Source organism: Tamandua tetradactyla, chromosome 8, assembly GCF_023851605.1.
Source record: "Tamandua tetradactyla isolate mTamTet1 chromosome 8, mTamTet1.pri, whole genome shotgun sequence".
Classification (NCBI taxonomy): Eukaryota; Metazoa; Chordata; class Mammalia; order Pilosa; family Myrmecophagidae; genus Tamandua; species Tamandua tetradactyla.
The window spans coordinates 70,704,307-70,723,825 of NC_135334.1; the positions used below are offsets into that span (position 1 = coordinate 70,704,307).

The following is a 19,519-nucleotide window of genomic DNA, read 5'->3' on the forward strand; positions in this document are numbered from 1 at the left end:
AAGGCCAGTAAACAATCTATCTCAGAAAACTAAATATTGAGTTGCCTTATGACCTGGCAATTCCAATGCTTGGTATATACCCAGAAGAGTTGAGGGCAGTAACACGAATAGACGTTTGCACATCAGTGTTCACAGCGGCACTATTCACAGTTGCCAAGAGATGGAAACAATCCAGGTGCCCATCAACAGACAGGTGGATAAACAATGTGGTATATACAGATGATGGAATGTTATGAGCATTTAGACAAAATGATGTCCCAAAACATATGACAATGTGGATGAACCTTGAGGACATAATGCTGAGTGAAATAAATCACACACAAAAGGACAGATACTATATGATTCCATTATTATGACTGATAAAGCCTCCAGTGTTTTGAAGCAGCTAGAAGGAAAAATCTGAGGTGAGGGCATGGTAGCCCATGACAGACTCTGGGAACTGTTCTGTAGCTGCTTGTTGAAGTGTGCTTTGAAAATTATTTCTTTTTTCTTTTCTTTATGTGTGTGTCTATGTATATATTTACAACAAAGAAATGGTTTTTAAAAACTATAGGCAGTTACAGTAATATTAGATAAAATAAATTCCTGAAATAAAAAATTTGAAAATATTTAGTAACATAGATTTCTACTATAGCAAAGTATGTATTTGTAATAACTTTTTACTTGACATTTTAAGAACACACACAGTTTTGATAGTTAATCAAATGGTATTTAAGATAGTGTTTAATATTGAGAATTTAAGAAAATCTGATATCTGTATCTATAGTTTTTTTTTCCTTCTGTGCTTTAATTTTAAATTGGTTTATGAAACATATTGTATAAACACGCTTTACAATGATTACTTAGATTTTTTTTTAATATGCCTATGGATAAGCTAAGATATCCATTTTTGGTGGTTAAGATTTCCATATGTTAATTGTAAAAATATTTGTATCTTCATATTTTCCTGAAATTAGGAAAATATTTAGTAACATAGGTCATTACTATAGCAATGCAGATATTTGTAAGAACTTTCTACTTGATATTTTGAGAACATTCACAGTTTTGACAGCTGATCAAATGGTATCTAAGCTAGTGTTTAATACTTAGAATATAAGAACCTTGCTGTCTAAATTTGTAGATTTTTCTCTTGTTGCCTTAATTTTAAATTGGTTTATGAAACTTACTGTGCAAGCACAGGCTTTACAATAATTATATGGATACTTTACTAAATATGCCTGTGGTTAAGCTAACTAAGATATCCATTTTTTGGTGGTTCTAAGTGTATTGTTTGTTTTCTTAAATTAAAATTTTTTTAAGGTTATATAGCTAATGAAAATATTTTGAAATAAAGATGCTTAGGGAAAAAAGTTAGCTGAATTACATCTTACATCAAAGATAGCTTTTTTTATTAGCTGAATCCCCTGTAATAGATATTTAAAATAATGTATACATTCAGAATTGCTGATTTGTAGTTTAGTTCATACTCATGTTACATGATAATGGCTAACAAGCTTAGGGGAAATGATATTCCCCATATAGCTTGATATGCTTTATCAACCATATTTGTAAAAGACGATGATCTTTTACTTCCAAGTACTGTACACCAGTTGAACAAACACAACAATATTTACTTCAAATAATGGGCTCTGTATATGGCTATACTGTCCTCTAAAATTCCTTGTATTATTAGACATTAATTTTGACCTTGAAAAAGAGGATTTTATGACACCCACAGAAAATTTGGAAATTCTTCACCAGTGGACCACAAAGAGAGAATTACTCAATTTTCTGATGCAAATGGTGGGATGAAGTTGGGGTTGGGGGAAGCTCCCTTTCAAAGAGGTCATGGTGATGTTAACCTATTTCAGTATATGAAGTCACCAGTGGATATGGGACAAAAGTACAAGGCTTATCTGCAGCTTTTACTGCCTGGCAACTAACTGAGGAGCTTTCTTAGCACCTTCAGAAAATGCAGGCTGTTGCCAGACCAGCATCCTTTTAGCTACTGAGCAAGTCACTCAGAGGGTAAGAAGTGGTAGAAAATCAACTGCTGGAGGGAAAGAAGCCAGCTGATATGGAGGAGCAGCAGTGCTGGGAGTGCAAGCCATCAAAGGCCGGGCTTGGCTTTAGGACATACAAAGATGACACATCTACTCTTGGGCTTGATATATTTTCATGGATGTATATATGTACCCTTGAAAACTAAATATTATGTTGTACGTAAATGTATTTTAATTTACATGATGATAATGTGCTATTGAGCTCATTCTGTTACTTAATTTTTCCTCTTAACAGTGTTTTTAAGCTCTCTCCTTGTTGTTGTATGTCCATCTAGTTTTTTGCTTTTAACTAATGCATAGTATTCCACAGAATGCTTCAATCACATTTTACTCATCTGTTCCCTTACCAATAGACACCTAAGTTGCCCACAACTCTATGCTAGCACAAATGATGCTGCAATAAACAACCTGTATGTCTTTTGCATATACCCTGTACAAGAGTTTTTCCTGGAATATGTACCTAGAAGAGGGACTGATGGTTAACTCACACCAGTAGTACATAAAGGTTCCTATTTCCCTACACCCTTCCCACCACTTAATATTATCAGACTTTAAAATTTTTCTAACAGTTGCTATTCTGGTAGGTGTTAAATGATATTTCATTGTTTTAATTTGCAATTTTATAATTACTGACAATGTTAAGCATTTCTTTATTTGCTTAGCTGTTTGGTTTTCACCTTCTATGAGTTGCCATTTCATATTCTTTGACACTTTTAAATGTTTTCAATATCTTTTCTTCTGTCACCTATTATAATCATATAAATATCATTCCTGAAGAGATAGTCTTCATTTTGATTTAGCCAAATCTATCCAGTTTTGCTTTTTGGTTTATACTTTTGGGTTCTTGTTTAAGAAGTTTTCCCCTTCTCGCAGTCATAAAAATAGCTTCCTATTTTGGGTCACTTTTCATTTGCTTTTTGAATACTTCTTTCAAAGATAGGTTTGTGTAGTAGATTTTCTGAGTTCCTAAATATCCTAACCTATCTTTATTTTATCACACTTGAATGCTGGTTTGGTTGAGAAGAGATTTCTAGCCTTAAAATAATTTTCACTTAAAAAGTGAAGATATTACTTGATTGCCTTTTAGATCCATTTTTGCCAAGGAGAAGTCTGATGCCAATCTGACTCCTATGATTGTGGGAGGGGCAGCATATGTGTTTAGACATAGTATGCTATAGTTTGTCTTTCTGTAGCTAGCATTCTTCCTCTCCAGGGGATCACTGTGCAGCACTCATTCCTGCAACCATGGCCCAACCCTGTAAGATCTTACTTTGTTCCTTGTGCAGACTCTCTAGGAGTCATTTTTACCATGTGTTGTCTACTCCCTACTAATGTTCACTTCATTTTCATGTGGCTTTTCTCATTATATCAAAGACTTGTGGAAGGCAAATACAGCTTTCATGGGATCCAGTCTCAGCAGATGATCTGTTTAAGTTGGACTCACCTGTTTATTGGCTCATTTTACCCATAAAGTTCTCTCCTCCACCTTGTTGCCTTGCTTGTTGCTCCTGGTTTCTCTTCTAAATTCACTGGTTGCTTCTCTTCTGAATTCACTGACTTAACACATTCAATTTCTACTAATATAACAAATAGTATTTTAAAATCTTCTAATAGAGTATCTATTATATACCTTTCTGTCTTCGAAGATAATTGATTTCCTTTCTGATCAGTGCTGATTACCCAGTGGTTCTGAGGCTGGAAAGAGCTTGCATGTTGCAAAATCAAAAGTAGGTCAGTATGGTTGAAATACAGTAAGGGGAAGATGGTCTTCAATGAGCTCAGAGAAGGAGATAGGGGCCAGACCATGCAGGACCTCATAGGCCTGGGTATGGAGTTTGGATGTTCTTCTAAGTGCAGAGGGATCATTACCTGATGGCTATCACAGCCCCTCCTCTTCCTAGTTAGCATTGGAGATAGTAAGACAAAATGAGGTACTCCCCACAGGAGGCACCCAGCTGTACACTGTGGGTGGAAGATCTAGACTTTGGCCTCTCTGGGGTTCAGCCAGCACTCCTAAAAAAACTTCGTTCAATTTCTCTTTTATTTCAGAAGTTGTATTCTCATCTTACCCTGGATTTTCAACATCACAGGTAGGAAAATTTCTACTTTAAAAGTATCCTTGAGTTAAAACAGTAGTTTTAATAAATGAAAATAAATTAATGGAGCCATGAGACACGTTTATATATATCACACTGAGGAAGCCTATTTCTCGAACCAATATTTACTGGATACATGCCCTATGCCAGGGAACAGGCTGGCCACTGGACATGTAATAGTGAAGTAGATAGGTAGGCCCCTGCTCTCATGCAGTCTGCAGTCCAGCTGACAGCTCAGTAACAATGGTTGCTGCCTCCAGTGATAAAGCTGTCATTGAAGTGGGGCTGCCACCTGTATGGAGCCAATCAGCTCCCTGACAAGAACCCTTAAAAGCTGGAGTGATCCTTACCAGACGCACCTCTTATCAGGGGCTAATACTTGGTGTTACAGGCTTAGACACTTGATTTTTGACAGCACAGAACATGGATTTTTCTCTCAGAATAGACACTCACTAATCAGTCTCATAGAAACCAGTGACATGAACTAAATATTGTTTATACATTTACAATAAGAAGCCCAACTATTCATTTAGCCACCTGTGCCCTTGAGAAGCAGCACAATCTACTCCCTCCCCAAAGATACAGCTGTGTGAGAAGTATATCAGGTAACTATTGCTGTATAATAAACCAACCACTCACTGACTTTAAGTTATAGTAATTTATTATTTCTCACAATTACTTGGATTAGCTAGGTGGTTCTTGTGCTGGTTTTACCAGGGCTCAGTCATTCAGCTGGTAGGTTAGCTGGGGGCTAGGTTTAGGCAGATAGCTGGCATGGCTTGGTGTCTCTCTATGTGGTCTTTCCATCTTAGACTTCTTTCCAGAATCGTGGTGGCAGGATTCCAAGGGAACAAAGCCAAATTGCAAGGCTCTGAAACTCGAACAATGTCATTTCTGCTACATTCTGTTAGTCAAAGGGAATCAAAAGCCAGTCTAGTTTCAAGGGAGTAGAGATATAGACTCCACCCATGAATGCAAGGAACAGCAAGGTCATGCTGTAAAAGGGCATGCATATCGGGATGGGAGGAATTTAAGGTAAGTAAACAATCTATCTTAGAAGTCAAAGATAATTGGTTACTCAGTTTTCATATCTCAGCTGTCTGACATTTGAAAATCTGGGTCATTAGTTGGATGACTGAAATTTTTAGTGGCCTCTGTCCATGAAAGCCAGATGCATTCCCCTCTAAGATTGATTGGGCCCTCTCTGCCCCCATTAGGACCAGTTATAGACTCAGGTCAGGACACTTCTGCCCCTGGGCATTGCTAGATACCCACAAGCCTGACTCTCTGACTTTCTCTTTTCTGTGCTACAGTCTGACTCGCCCTCTTCAGCTCACACAGCCTTCTCCAGGTAGGGAATTGCATAGTTGAAGAGTCTGCCTTACAAGACTGCCACCATATTTCACTCTGGCCTCTCAGGGATTGTATTTGGATTACTTGGAGAGGGGAGTCATAAGTTCCCTAATACCATCACATGGGGTGAGAACCCATGGCTGACCTGTCACACTTGTGTGGCTTTATGAGCTGAAACTCCAGGAAGCTCCACAGATGTTCGCTGAATGAGCAAACAAAATTTAAGTGGCTTATTTAAGATCAAACAGTGATTAATGGAGCTAAGAACAGACTCTAATCCATCTGAACCCAAATCATTAGCCCAGTATATACCCTGAAATTTCCTTTGATCCTTTCTAGCTCAAGGAATCAATGAGTGAACTGCGTTAAGCAGTTTTCATATCTTGCTTGATCAAACCTGTTAACGTGTTGACCCTGAAGTGGTCTGGATTGTACAGAGAGACACTGACTCCTCGAGTGAACAGGTACACTCCTCAAGTGACCAGGCAGACAAGGCCTGTCTTAAGTTACTCAGGATTTAGCTGTGGCTTCATCTTCCAATGAAAGGCCTTCACTGTAGGACCTGGGCTAGCCCATCAGACCAGGTGTTCAAGGCTCAGGTCACTCCTCCTCTCCTTCTCCCCACTGAAAATTCCCCCTTTCATCAGCAACACCAGTTCCTGCACCTTTGCCTTCCAGGTAAATTTTAGCCCGTCTGTGTAGGAGGGCCAATCCAGGATAAGATGGTGCAGGGCAGAGTGTAGGGGGTAGAGAGAACCAAAGAACCTCTGAGGTTGGTACTACTGCTATTTATCCTTTTTCCTCAGAGAGCTTGAAAAGGAAACTAAGTGCTGGAGAGTTGCTCACCATGTGACCTCAAAGAACTTGGAACCAGAACCCTGGGCCATTGGAACCCTATATGTCTCTTTCAGCTAAACCTTTAGAACAGTCATTCTTTCCACATACTCCATAGGATCTTTTGGCCTTTGGCACCCTCAGTGTTTTTATTATCAGGGAAGTTTGACTAACTTTTTTTTTCCTTTTAAGACAACCAAGGTATGTGCACTTCCTCCCATATTTGAGATTCTTCCTGTGAAGTCACTGAAGGCCAGGAACCAGACGCTGGCCCCGCCCTTCCCAGAGCTGAGGTACCTTAGCCTGGCCTACAACAAGGTGACTTTCTCCTTCTTTACTGATTTCCTCAGGAGCACAGATGGGAGGGTGGGATGGGAGCTACTCTGGACTGAAAGCTAACTCTCCCGTTCCCATCTTACAGATGGGAGGGGTCGGGAGTTCTCAGAGCAGGGTGGAGGTGGGGAAGTAGAGGGAGTGCAGGCCAGGCAGGAGTCCATCCATCCAGTCACAGATATTTATTTAGCATTAACCATGTGCCAGGCTCTGTACTAGGCATTAAATACACAGCTGTGAAAAGAAAGATGTGGCCTCTGCCCTTGTGGAGCTTATAGCCTATAGGGAAGACTGACACCGGACAAATAATCATATTATAAGCATGCTTAGTGTTATGAAGAAACACACAGTGCTAGGCATATATATATGACAGGGGGTTTCGCCTAATATTGGGGACCAGAGAAGGTTCTTGAGGCAGTGGTGTTTAAGCTGGGATCTGAATTAATGAGTTTAGCCAGGTAAAGGATGAGGGTAGGATGAAGTGGGAAATAATGTTCTACCCCAAGAGAACAGCAGTTGTAAAATGGGGCAGATTTAACAGTGAGTGTAAAGTGCTTTCCTGATATTTTTACCAATATCTACATCTTGTTTGACTTTCTGTAAACCTCACTAATTGAGCCCAACTCAAGTCTGAAATGCAGGAAACTTTTAAGATACTCTGCTTGCATTCCTTCCAAGGCAGCTGTTAGTGCCACCAAACTCCCTAAGTGTAAAAGAAGGTTCAAATGTTAAAAATCCTCTTATCTCATTTTGGCTGAGACCCTAAGGACAATAGGAGCCCAAAGGCCCTACTTTTCTCAGCAAGGCAGTAGACACAGAGGGCTTACAAAGGAAAAGTCAGAAAACCAGTTTAGCAACCTCTGACCTCCCACTGTCTTGAGGGTATAAAAGAGTTGAAGTTAAAGGGAGGTGGGAGGGAGAACTGATTTGGAACATGTTTTTGACTGCCATGGCATTTTCTATGCCCCTTCTCCCACCATGGGCAATTTTTTTACCCCTCACCTCAAGTTAGGTGGAAGGGCTCCTGGAGACCTTGAACTCTGTCCTTGGGAGTTGGTGAGAGCACAGAGGCTGGGACCAAGAGGGGCCCAAAGGTGAATTCCCACAGGCCAACAGTGAGTGAGGAAAGACTGCCACCGTGGGAACAGCTCCCAGACCTAGAGCTGACTGGGCAACAGGTGTGTTTCCAACAGAATCCTGTTTCCATCAGGGATTCTGGTTGAAACCCAGCCTTGAGCCTTTGAAAATCCTGCCCAAGAGGACTGCTTGGAGGGTGATGTGACCCCAACTGACGGGCTGGAGGAGGAAACATAAGAGTCCAGCCGAGGGAAAATAGATTGCCTGTGTCTTGGGTTGTACAGTTAGATGTTCCCAATGTGGGTATCTGAAGAAGCCAGAGAATAGCGGTGTGACTGTGAGAGTCAACTTCAAGTATCTTCCTGGGTCAAAGGAAGGTAGCCTGGTGCAGGGGTTCCTAAACTTCTCTGAGGGTGAGAATCACCTGGACACTTGTTAATATACCCCTTGTCAGGCTTACTCCCCGAAAAGTCTAATGCATCTGGTTGGAGTCTAGAAATCTCTGTTTTTTTAGGAAGTGCTCCAAATGATTCTTATACTTGGGAAAGTTTGAGAAACACTAGCCAAATAGGTAGAGCAGAAGATAAGGGTAGAAAGGTAGAAGCACTAGACTGGACCGGGAGAAGCCAGACATGCCCCCTTTCCCACTGCAGATTTCCAAGCTTGAGGCAGACTGAAACTACTGAAGAAGAGACAATTAATCTTAAATGAAGTTCAGAGTTTTAAACTGTTTCATGCATTTGGACATACATAAAATCAATTTTGTTGAAGCAAAATTTATATATAATAAACTGTACACATTTACAGAATACAGTGCAGTGAGTTTTGATAAATGTAGATACCCATGTAACCATCACCCCAAAAAGTACCCTAATGCTCCCTTGCAATCAACTTAATCGCAGGCCACCACCGACATGCTTTTTACTCCTATAGATTAGTTTATTTTTTTTTTTTAGAATTTCATAAATGGAGCCTTAATGTATATACTCATTTGTGTCTGACTTCTTTAACTCAGTATAATATCATTGAGTTTCTTCCATGTTGCTGCATGTATCATTAATTTATTTTTTATTGTCAAATAGTATTCCATTATATGGATATCCCACAATTTCTTTATGCCTTCACCTTGATGAACATTTAAGGGTCTTCAGTTTTGGCTATTATGAATAAAGTTGCTTTGACCTTTTGAGCATAAGTCTTTGGGTAGACATATGTTTTCATTTCTCTTGGGTAAATACTGAGAGTGAGTTGCTGATTGTTAGATTGGTGTATATTTAACTTTAAAAGAAATTGCCTAAGTGTTTTCCAATGTGATGTTACCACTTTAGATTCCTGCCAGCATTGCAAGGGGGGTTCTAGTTGCTCAGCATTCTCACTAACATTTGGTATTATCAGTCTTGTTTATTTTAGTCAGTCCAATGGGCATTTCACTGTGATTTCTAATTTGATTTTCCCCTGATGACTAATGATGTTAAACATCAGATTATCTTGTCATAAGCTATTTTCATTTCTGAAATGTCTATTTAAAATTTTTGTCTATTTCCTTTATTGGGTTATTTGTCTTCTTATGAGATAGAAGAGTTTGTTATATATTCTGGATAAATTCTTTTGTTAGGTACATGTATTACAAAATTTTTTTTTCATTTGTGGCTTGCTGTCTTAGTGTTCCAGGCTGCTATGTCAAATGCCATTCAGTGGGTTGTCTTAAACACCAGGGATTTTCTGGCTCACAGTATCGGAGACTGGAAGACTTGCTTCTTACCCGGGTCAGTGGCATTCTGGTTGGCCAGCAATCCTTAGATTCCTCGGCTTTCCCATCACATGGTGATGTCTTCTCTTTTCTCTTCTGTGGTCCCTTGATGTTCGGCTTCCTCATGGCTTTCTCTTTATAAAGCCTTTAGGGATAGGATTAAGGCTCATCTTAAACTTGGCCACACCCTAACTGAAAATAACATCTTCAGAAGGTCCTATTTACAATAGATTCATACCCACAAGAATGGGATTACAGGGCTTCTACAGGGTACATAACTCAACATAACACTTGCCTTTCCATATTCTTAACAAAAGTTTTCAATTTTGATGAAGTCCAATTTGTCAATTTTTTTCTGCCTTTTGTGTTCTCAGAACTCTTTTCCCTAGAAATTTTATAATTTTAGTTCTTAAAATTAGTCTGTGATAAATTTCAGGTTACTTTCTGTTCTAGTTGCTAGCTGCCGGAATGCAATATACCAGAAACGGAACGGCTTTTAAAAAGGAGAATTCAATGAGTTGCAAGTTTACAGTTCTAAGGCCGAGAAAATGTCCCAATTAAAACAAGTCTATAGAAAAGTCCAGTCAAAGGCATCCAGGGAAAGATACCTTGGTTCAAGAAGGTTCAGGGTTTCTCTCTCAAGTGAGAAGGCACATGGCGAACACAGTCAGGGTTCCTCTTGCATCTGGAAGGGCACATGGCATACACGGCATCATCTGCTAGCTTCATCTCCTGGCTTCCTGTTTCATGAAGCTCCCCGGGAGGCGTTTTCCTTCTTCATCTGCAAAGGTCACTGGCTGGTGGACTCTATGCTTTGTCGTGCTGCAGCATTCTCTGCTATTTCTGAATCTCTCATTCTCTACAATATTTCCTCTTTTATAGGACTCCAATAAACCAGTCAAGACCGACCCAAATGGGTGGAGACATGTCGTCCTTTATTCCAGTTTAACAACCATTCTTGACTAAGTCACATCATCCAGGGAGATGATCTCATTACAGTTTCAAACATGCAGTATTGAATAGGGATTATTCTACCTTTATGAAATGGGATTTATGTCAAAACATGGCTTTTCTTAGGGGGCATACTTCCTTTCAAACCAGTACACTTTTTATATATGATTTGAAATAAGATTCCATGTTCATTTTTTTCTATTTGGATATCCAGATCTTCCAGCACCTTGAGTTCAAGTGACTTTCTTTTCTCCATTGAGTTACTATGGCATCTTTGTAAAAAGTTAGTTAATCTTATGTGTGTGAATCTGTTTCTGGACATTGTTTTCTGTCCCATTGACCTAGAGCCATGTTCTCTCACCAATACCATACCATCATGATTACTGTGGCTTGAAATCAGATACTGTTAAATCTCTCATTTTTTTCTGAACTTTATAAAAAACATTGCTTTGGTTATTCAGGTCATTTGCATTTCCATATACCTTTTTAAATCAGCTAGTAATATATTTATTCAAAAAAGCTTGCTGGAATTTTGACTGGGATTGTATTGAAACTATGGATTAACTTGAGATAATTGACATCTTAATAATATTGAGTCTTAATCCATGAATATAATATACCTCTCTATTTACTTAGGTCTTTTAAAATATTTCTTAGCAATGTTTTGTGATTTTCAGTGTATAAATCTTACACATATTTTAAGTATATCTCTATGTTATTGGATGCTATTGTTAATGGAATTATATTTTTTCTCTTACCAATTGTTGATTTCTGGAATAAGGAAATACAGTTGACAAATTCATTGTAAGATCTAGAAACTTCTCTGTAGATTCCATGTATACATCATGTTGTTTATGAATAAAGATAGTTTTATTTCTTATTTTTTTGAATATTTTTTTTCTTGCCTTGTTGCACTGGCTACGGCCTCCACTACAGTATTGAATAAAAGTAATGAGAATAGATATCTTTGCCTCAATTCTAGTCTTAGGAGAAAAACATTAAATCTTTCACCATTGATTATGATTTTTAACTCTGATTTTTTGGTAGATGCCCTTTCAGGTTGAGTACATTTCTTTTTATTCCTAGTTTGCTGAGCATTTTATCATAAATGGAAATTTAATTTTATCAGATGCTTTTTCTGCATCTGTTGTGATAACCATATACCTTTTCCCTTTATTCCATTTATAAAGTGAATTGCATTGATTTTCAAATTTAAACAAGTCTTTTCACAAATTTAAATATCTTACATTCCTAGGATAAAAAATTCCATTTACTCTTTCTCCGCCGCGCGGCGCCCACGCCCCGCAGCAGCCGAGCCGCCCGCCCTCCTTCTCCCCTCTCTTTCTCCGCCGGCCCGCCGCGCGGCGCCCAAGCCCCGCAGCAGCCGAGCCGCCCGCCCTCCTTCTCCCCTCTCTTTCTCCGCCGGCCCGCCGCGCGGCGCCCAAGCCCCGCAGCAGCCGAGCCGCCCGCCCTCCTTCTCCCCTCTCTTTCTCCGCCGGCCCGCCGCGCGGCGCCCAAGCCCCGCAGCAGCCGAGCCGCCCGCCCTCCTTCTCCCCTCTCTTTCTCCGCCGGCCCGCCGCGCGGCGCCCAAGCCCCGCAGCAGCCGAGCCGCCCGCCCCCCTTCTCCCCTCTCCTCCCCCTCCTGCTCCGGCTGCTCTCCAACCACCACGGTGCCCTCTTCCCCCGCCTTCACCGTGCTCCTCCGCCACCAGCCTCGACAGCCTTGCCGCCCTCACCTTTCCTCCTCCAAAACAGCTACTGGGGGAGTGGAGATAATACAGAGCAACTCGCGGAACCACGAGGGAGATCAAAGGGACAGCGTACCCCATCCTGGAACGGCTGACTATCTGGGAGAACCAGCTCCAGTGAGATCACCAAGGGGCATGGGCTTTCCTGGGTGGGACGGCAAGCGACCGGAGTCCCTCCCTTCCACCTTCCTGGGCCACCTGGTAGAATTGGACAGGCGGTCCCCTTAGGCCGCGGCGGCTGGTGCCCCCACCACATGAGGCCCCCCGGAACAACTGAGATAGTTGGGTCGGAAATCCCCAGACTGCGGAGAACAGTGACCGGGGGATCCCTTCCAAACACGTGACTCCCCCGTCGGCTGGGAACAGTGTACTCTCCCGGGCTGCGACAGCTGGCGCCCTCCCGCCACGCTTGGTGCCCCGGGCCGACTGGCTAATTTGGCCGGACGCTCTCCTGTGCTGCGACGGCCGGCGACCCTCCCCGCGTTTGGAACCCCGGGCCGGCTGGCATTCCTCCAAGACGCTTCGGTTGCCGAACCTCCCCTACGGCGAGAGTTTTCCAGAGTTGAGGGACCCACAGCAACTTTCGCTGGTGGAACCCACAGACAGGCGTGTGCCACGAGCGCCACCTACTGGGCAGGATAGGAAGAACAGAACCCAGAGATTGCGCAGAAAAATCTTTCAAGTTGTGGGGTCGAACACCCGGGGAAATCTGACTAAATGCCCAGACGCCAGCAGAAGATAACGGATCACGCTCAGAAAATTGAACATATGGCCCAGTCAAACGAAGAAACCAATAGTTCAAATGAGATACAGGAGCTGAAACAACTAATGCTGAATATACGAACAGAAATGGAAAACCTCTTCAAAAACGAAATCGATAAATTGAGGGAGGACATGAAGAAGACATGGGCTGAACATAAAGAAGAAATAGAAAAACTGAAAAAACAAATCACAGAACTTATGGAAGTGAAAGATAAAGTAGAAAAGATGGAAAAAACAATGGATACCTACAATGACAGACTTAAAGAAACAGAAGATAGAATTAGTGATTTGGAGGATGAAACATCTGAATTCCAAAAAGAAACAGAAACTATCCGGAAAAGAATGGAAAAATTTGAACAAGGTATCAGGGAACTCAAGGACAATGTGAACCGTACAAATATATGTGTAGTGGGTATCCCAGAAGGAGAAGAGAAGGGAAAAGGAGGAGAAAAACTAATGGAAGAAATTATCACTGAAAATTTCCCAACTCTTATGAAAGACCTAAAATTACAGATCCAAGAAGTGCAGCGCACCCCAAAGAGATTAGACACAAATAGGCGTTCCCCAAGACACTTACTAGTTAGAATGTCAGAGGTCAAAGAGAAAGAGAGGATCTTGAAGGCAGCAAGAGAAAAACAATCCGTCACATACAAGGGAAACCCAATAAGACTATGTGTAGATTTCTCAGCAGAAACCATGGAAGCTAGAAGACAGTGGGATGATATATTTAAGTTACTAAAATATATCATCCCACTAAAACTGCCAGCCAAGACTCCTATATCCAGCAAAATTGTCCTTCAAAAATGAGGGAGAAATTAAAACATTCTCAGACAAAAAGTCACTAAGAGAATTTGTGACCAAGAGACCAGCTCTGCAAGAAATACTAAAGGGAGCACTAGAGTCAGATACAAAAAGACAGAAGAGAGAGACATGGAGAAAAGTGTAGAAAGAAAGAAAGTCAGATATGATATATATAATACAAAAGGCAAAATGGTAGAGGAAAATATTATCCAAACAGTAATAACTCTAAATGTCAATGGACTGAACTCCCCAATTAAAAGACATAGACTGGCAGAATGGATTAAAAAACAGGATCCTTCTATATGCTGTCTACAGGAAACACATCTTAGACCCAAAGATAAATATAGGTTGAAAGTGAAAGGTTGGGAAAAGATATTTCATGCAAACAACAACCAGAAAAGAGCAGGAGTGGCTATACTAATATCCAACAAATTAGACTTCAAATGTAAAACAGTTAAAAGAGACAAAGAAGGACACTATATACTATTAAAAGGAACAATTAAGCAAGAAGACATAACAATCATAAATATTTATGCACCGAACCAGAATGCCCCAAAATACGTGAGGAATACACTGCAAACACTGAAGAGGGAAATAGACACATATACCATAATAGTTGGAGACTTCAATTCACCACTCTCATCAATGGACAGAACATCTACACAGAGGATCAATAAAGAAATAGAGAACCTGAATATTACTATAAATGAACTTGACTTAACAGATATTTATAGGACATTACATCCCACAACAGCAGGATACACCTTTTTTTCAAGTGCTCATGGATCATTCTCAAAGATAGACCATATGCTGGGTCACAAAGCAAGTCTTAACAAATTTAAAAATATTGAAATCATACACAACACTTTCTCGGATCATAAAGGAATGAAGTTGGAAATCAATAATAGGCGGAGGGCCAGAAAATTCATAAATACATGGAGGCTCAACAACACACTCTTAAACAACAAGTGGGTCAAAGAAGAAATTGCAAGAGAAATTAGTAAATACCTAGAGGCAAATGAAAATGAAGACACAACATATCAAAACTTATGGGACGCAGCAAAGGCAGTGCTAAGAGGGAAATTTATTGCCCTAAATGCCTTTATCAGAAAAGAAGAAAAGGCAAAAATGCAGGAATTAACTGTCCATTTGGAAGAACTGGAGAAAGAACAGCAAACTAATCCCAAAGCAAGCAAAAGGAAAGAAATAACAAAGATTAGAGCAGAAATAAATGAAATTGAAAACATGAAAACAATAGAGAAAATCAATAAGACCAGAAGTTGGTTCTATGAGAAAATCAACAAGATTGATGGGCCCTTAGCAAGATTGACAAAAAGAAGAAGAGAGAGGATGCAAATAAATAAGATTAGAAATGAAAGAGGAGACATAACTACTGACCTCACAGAAATAAAGGAGGTAATAACAGGATACTATGAACAACTTTACGCTAATAAATACAACAATTTAGAAGAAATGGACAGGTTCCTGGAAAGACATGAACAACCAACTTTGACTCAAGAAGAAATAGACGACCTCAACAAACCAATCACAAGTAAAGAGATTGAATTAGTTATTCAAAAGCTCCCTAAAAAGAAAACTCCAGGACCAGACGGCTTCACATGTGAATTCTATCAAACATTCCAGAAAGAATTAGTACCTACTCTCCTCAAACTCTTCAACATAATCGAAGTGGAGGGAAAACTACCTAATTCATTCTATGAAGCCAACATCACCCTCATACCAAAACCAGGCAAAGATATTACAAAAAAAGAAAACTGCAGACCAATCTCTCTAATGAATACAGATGCAAAAATCCTCAATAAAATTCTAGCAAATCGTATCCAACAACACATTAAAAGAATTATACATCATGACCAAGTAGGATTCATCCCAGGTATGCAAGGATGGTTCAACATAAGAAAATCAATTAATGTAATACACCATATCAACAAATCAAAGCAGAAAAATCACATGATCATCTCAATTGATGCAGAGAAGGCATTTGACAAGATTCAACATCCTTTCCTGCTGAAAACACTTCAAAAGATAGGAATACAAGGGAACTTCCTTAAAATGATAGAGGGAATATATGAAAAACCCACAGCTAATATCATCCTCAATGGGGAAAAATTGAAAACTTTCCCCCTAAGATCAGGAACAAGACAAGGATGTCCACTATCACCACTATTATTCAACATTGTGTTGGAAGTTCTAGCCAGAGCAATTAGACAAGAAAAAGAAATACAAGGCATCAAAATTGGAAAGGAAGAAGTAAAACTATCACTGTTTGCAGACGATATGATACTATATGTAGAAAACCCAGAAAAATCCACAACAAAATTACTAGAGCTAATAAATGAGTACAGCAAAGTAGCAGGCTACAAGATCAACATTCAAAAATCTGTAGCTTTTCTATACACTAGTAATGAACAAGCTGAGGCGGAAATCAAGAAACGAATCCCATTTACAATCGCAACTAAAAGAATAAAATACCTAGGAATAAATTTAACCAAAGAGACAAAAAACCTATATAAAGAAAACTACAAAAAACTGCTAAAAGAAATCACAGAAGACCTAAATAGATGGAAGGGCATACCGTGTTCATGGATTGGAAGACTAAATATAGTTAAGATGTCAATGCTACCTAAATTGATTTACACATTCAATGCAATACCAATCAAAATCCCAACAACTTATTTTTCAGAAATAGAAAAACCAATAAGCAAATTTATCTGGAAGGGCAGGGTGCCCCGAATTGCTAAAAACATCTTGAGGAAAAAAAACGAAGCTGGAGGTCTCGCGCTGCCTGACTTTAAGGCATATTATGAAGCCACAGTGGTCAAAACAGCATGGTATTGGCATAAAGATAGATATATCGACCAATGGAATCGAATAGAGTGCTCAGATCTAGACCCTCTCATCTATGGACATTTGATCTTTGATAAGGCAGTCAAGCCAACTCATCTGGGACAGAGCAGTCTCTTCAATAAATGGTGCCTAGAGAACTGGATATCCATATGCAAAAGAATGAAAAAAGACCCATCTCTCACACCCTATACAAAAGTTAACTCAAAATGGATCAAAGATCTAAACATTAGGTCTAAGACCATAAAACAGATAGAGGAAAATGTTGGGAGATATCTTATGGATCTTACAACTGGAGGTGGTTTTATGGACCTTAAACCTAAAGCAAGAACACTGAAGAAGGAAATAAATAAATGGGAGCTCCTCAAAATTAAACACTTTTGTACATCAGAGAACTTCATCAAGAAAGTAGAAAGACAGCCTACACAATGGGAGACAATATTTGGAAACGACATATCAGATAAAGGTCTAGTATCCAGAATTTATAAAGAGATTATTCAACTCAACAACAAAAAGACAGCCAACCCAATTACAAAATGGGAAAAAGACTTAAACAGACACCTACCAGAAGAAGAAATACGGATGGCCAAGAGGCACATGAAGAGATGCTCAATGTCCCTGGCCATTAGAGAAATGCAAATCAAAACCACAATGAGATATCATCTCACACCCACCAGAATGGCCATTATCAACAAAACAGAAAATGACAAGTGCTGGAGAGGATGCGGAGAAAGAGGCACACTTATCCACTGTTGGTGGGAATGTCAAAGGGTGCAACCACTGTGGAAGGCAGTTTGGCGGTTCCTCAAAAAGCTGAATATAGAATTGCCATACGACCCAGCAATACCATTGCTAGGTATCTACTCAAAGGACTTAAGGGCAAAGACACAAACGGACATTTGCACACCAATGTTTATAGCAGCGTTATTTACAATTGCAAAGAGATGGAAACAGCCAAAATCTCCATCAACAGAAGAGTGGCTAAACAAACTGTGGTATATACATACGATGGAATATTATGCAGCTTTAAGACAAGATAAACTTATGAACCATGTAATAACATGGATGGACCTAGAGAATATTATGCTGAGTGAATCCAGCCAAAAACTAAAGGACAAATACTGTATGGTCCCACTGATGTGAACGGACATTCGAGAATAAACTTGAAATATGTCATTGGTAACAGAGTTCAGCAGGAGTTAGAAACAGGGTAAGACAATGGGTAATTGAAGCTGAAGGGATACAGACGGTGCAACAGGACTAGATACAAAAACTCAAAAATGGACAGCACAATAATACCTAATTGTAAAGTAATCATGTTAAAATACTGAATGAAGCTGCATCTGAGCTATAGGGTTTTTTTTGTTTTTGTTTGCTTGTTGGTTTGTTTGTTGTTGTTGTTTTTTACTATTACTACTACTTTTATTTCTTTTCTTTACATTAACATTTTATATCTTTTTCTGTTGTGTTGCTAGTTCCTCTAAACCGATGCAAATGTACTAAGAAACAATGATCATGCATCTATGTGATGATGTTAAGAATTACTGAGTGCATATGTAGAATGGTATAATTTCTAAATGTTGTGTTAATTTCTTTTTTTTTTCTTTCCGTTAATAAAAAAAATTAAAAAAAATTCCATTTAATCACATTGTACTATCCTTTTATATGTTTGATTTCATTTGTACTAATATTTTGAAAAGGAGTTTTGTGTCTGTGTTCATGAGGGACATTAGACTGTAGATTTGTTCTGATGTCTTTGGTTTTGGTATCAAAGCAGTAGTGGTCATCTATGTGTTTTTGAAATAGTTCATGTGGAGTTGGGATTATAGCTTCCTTAAATGTTTGATAAAATTCGTCGGTGAAGCCATCTTGGCCAGTTTTTTGGGGGGGTATGCAGAAAAGTTTTTAATTATAAATTCAATTTCTTGATTAGTTTTAGGGCTATTCAGATTTTCTATTGCTTCTTTGTCTATTTCATCAAAATCATCAAATGTATTGGCATACAGTGGTTCATAATATTATGTTATCCTTTTTTAAAAAATTTATTTATTTATTAAAAAATAAATTTTTATAAAAAAAATTAACAAACGGACAAAAACATTAACATATGATCATTCTGTTCTACATATATAATCAGTAATTCACAATATTGTCACATAGTTGCATATTCATCGTTTCTTAGAACATATACATCAATTCAGAAAAAGAAATAAAAATACAACAGAAAAAGAAATAAAATGAAAACAGAAAAAAAAGATTGTACAAACTATACCCCTTATCCCTTGCTTTCATTGATCACTAGCATTTCAAACTAAATTTATTTTAACATTTGTTCCCCATATTATTTATTTTTATTCCATATGTTTTACTCATCTGTTGACAAGGTAGATAAATGGAGCATCAGACACAAGGTTTTCCCAATCACACAGTCACATTGTGACAGCTGTATCATTATACAATCAAACATGGCTACTAGAACACAGCTCTACATTTTCAGGCAGTTCCCTCCAGCCTCTCCATTACATCTTGGATAATAAGGTGATATCTACTTAATGTGTAAGAATAACTCCAGGATAACCTCTCGACTCTGTTTGGAATCTCTCAACCATTGACACTTTGTCTCATTTCACTCTTCCCCCTTTTGGTCGAGAAGGTTTTCTCAATCCCTTGATGCTGGGTCTCAGCTCATTCTAGGATCTCTGTCTCACATTGCCAGGAAGGTCCAACCCCTGGGAGTTATGTGCCACATAGACAGGGGGAGGGTGGTGAGTTTGCTTGTTGTGTTGGCTGGAGAGAGAGGCCACATCTGAGCAACAAAAGAGGTTCTCTTGGGGGGTGACTCTTAGGCCTAATTTTAAGTAGGTTTGACCTATCCTTTGTGGGGTTAAGTTTCATATGAACAAACCC

General features: G+C 39.3%; 1 protein-coding gene across 3 annotated transcripts in view; it reads left to right on the top strand.

The window, feature by feature from the left end:
* Positions 1-19,519, top strand: part of XRRA1 (X-ray radiation resistance associated 1) — a 118,716-nt gene that overhangs the window by 72,416 nt on the left and 26,781 nt on the right. For 2 of the 3 annotated variants that reach the window (XM_077113573.1, XM_077113574.1), the window contains 2 exons: positions 4,092-4,132; positions 6,518-6,643. In XM_077113573.1, the coding sequence (XP_076969688.1) occupies positions 4,092-4,132; positions 6,518-6,643 (167 nt within the window). Of the gene's footprint in view, positions 1-4,091; positions 4,133-4,885; positions 5,174-6,517; positions 6,644-19,519 lie in introns of those variants that run through there. The other variant, XM_077113575.1, reaches the window with a different exon arrangement.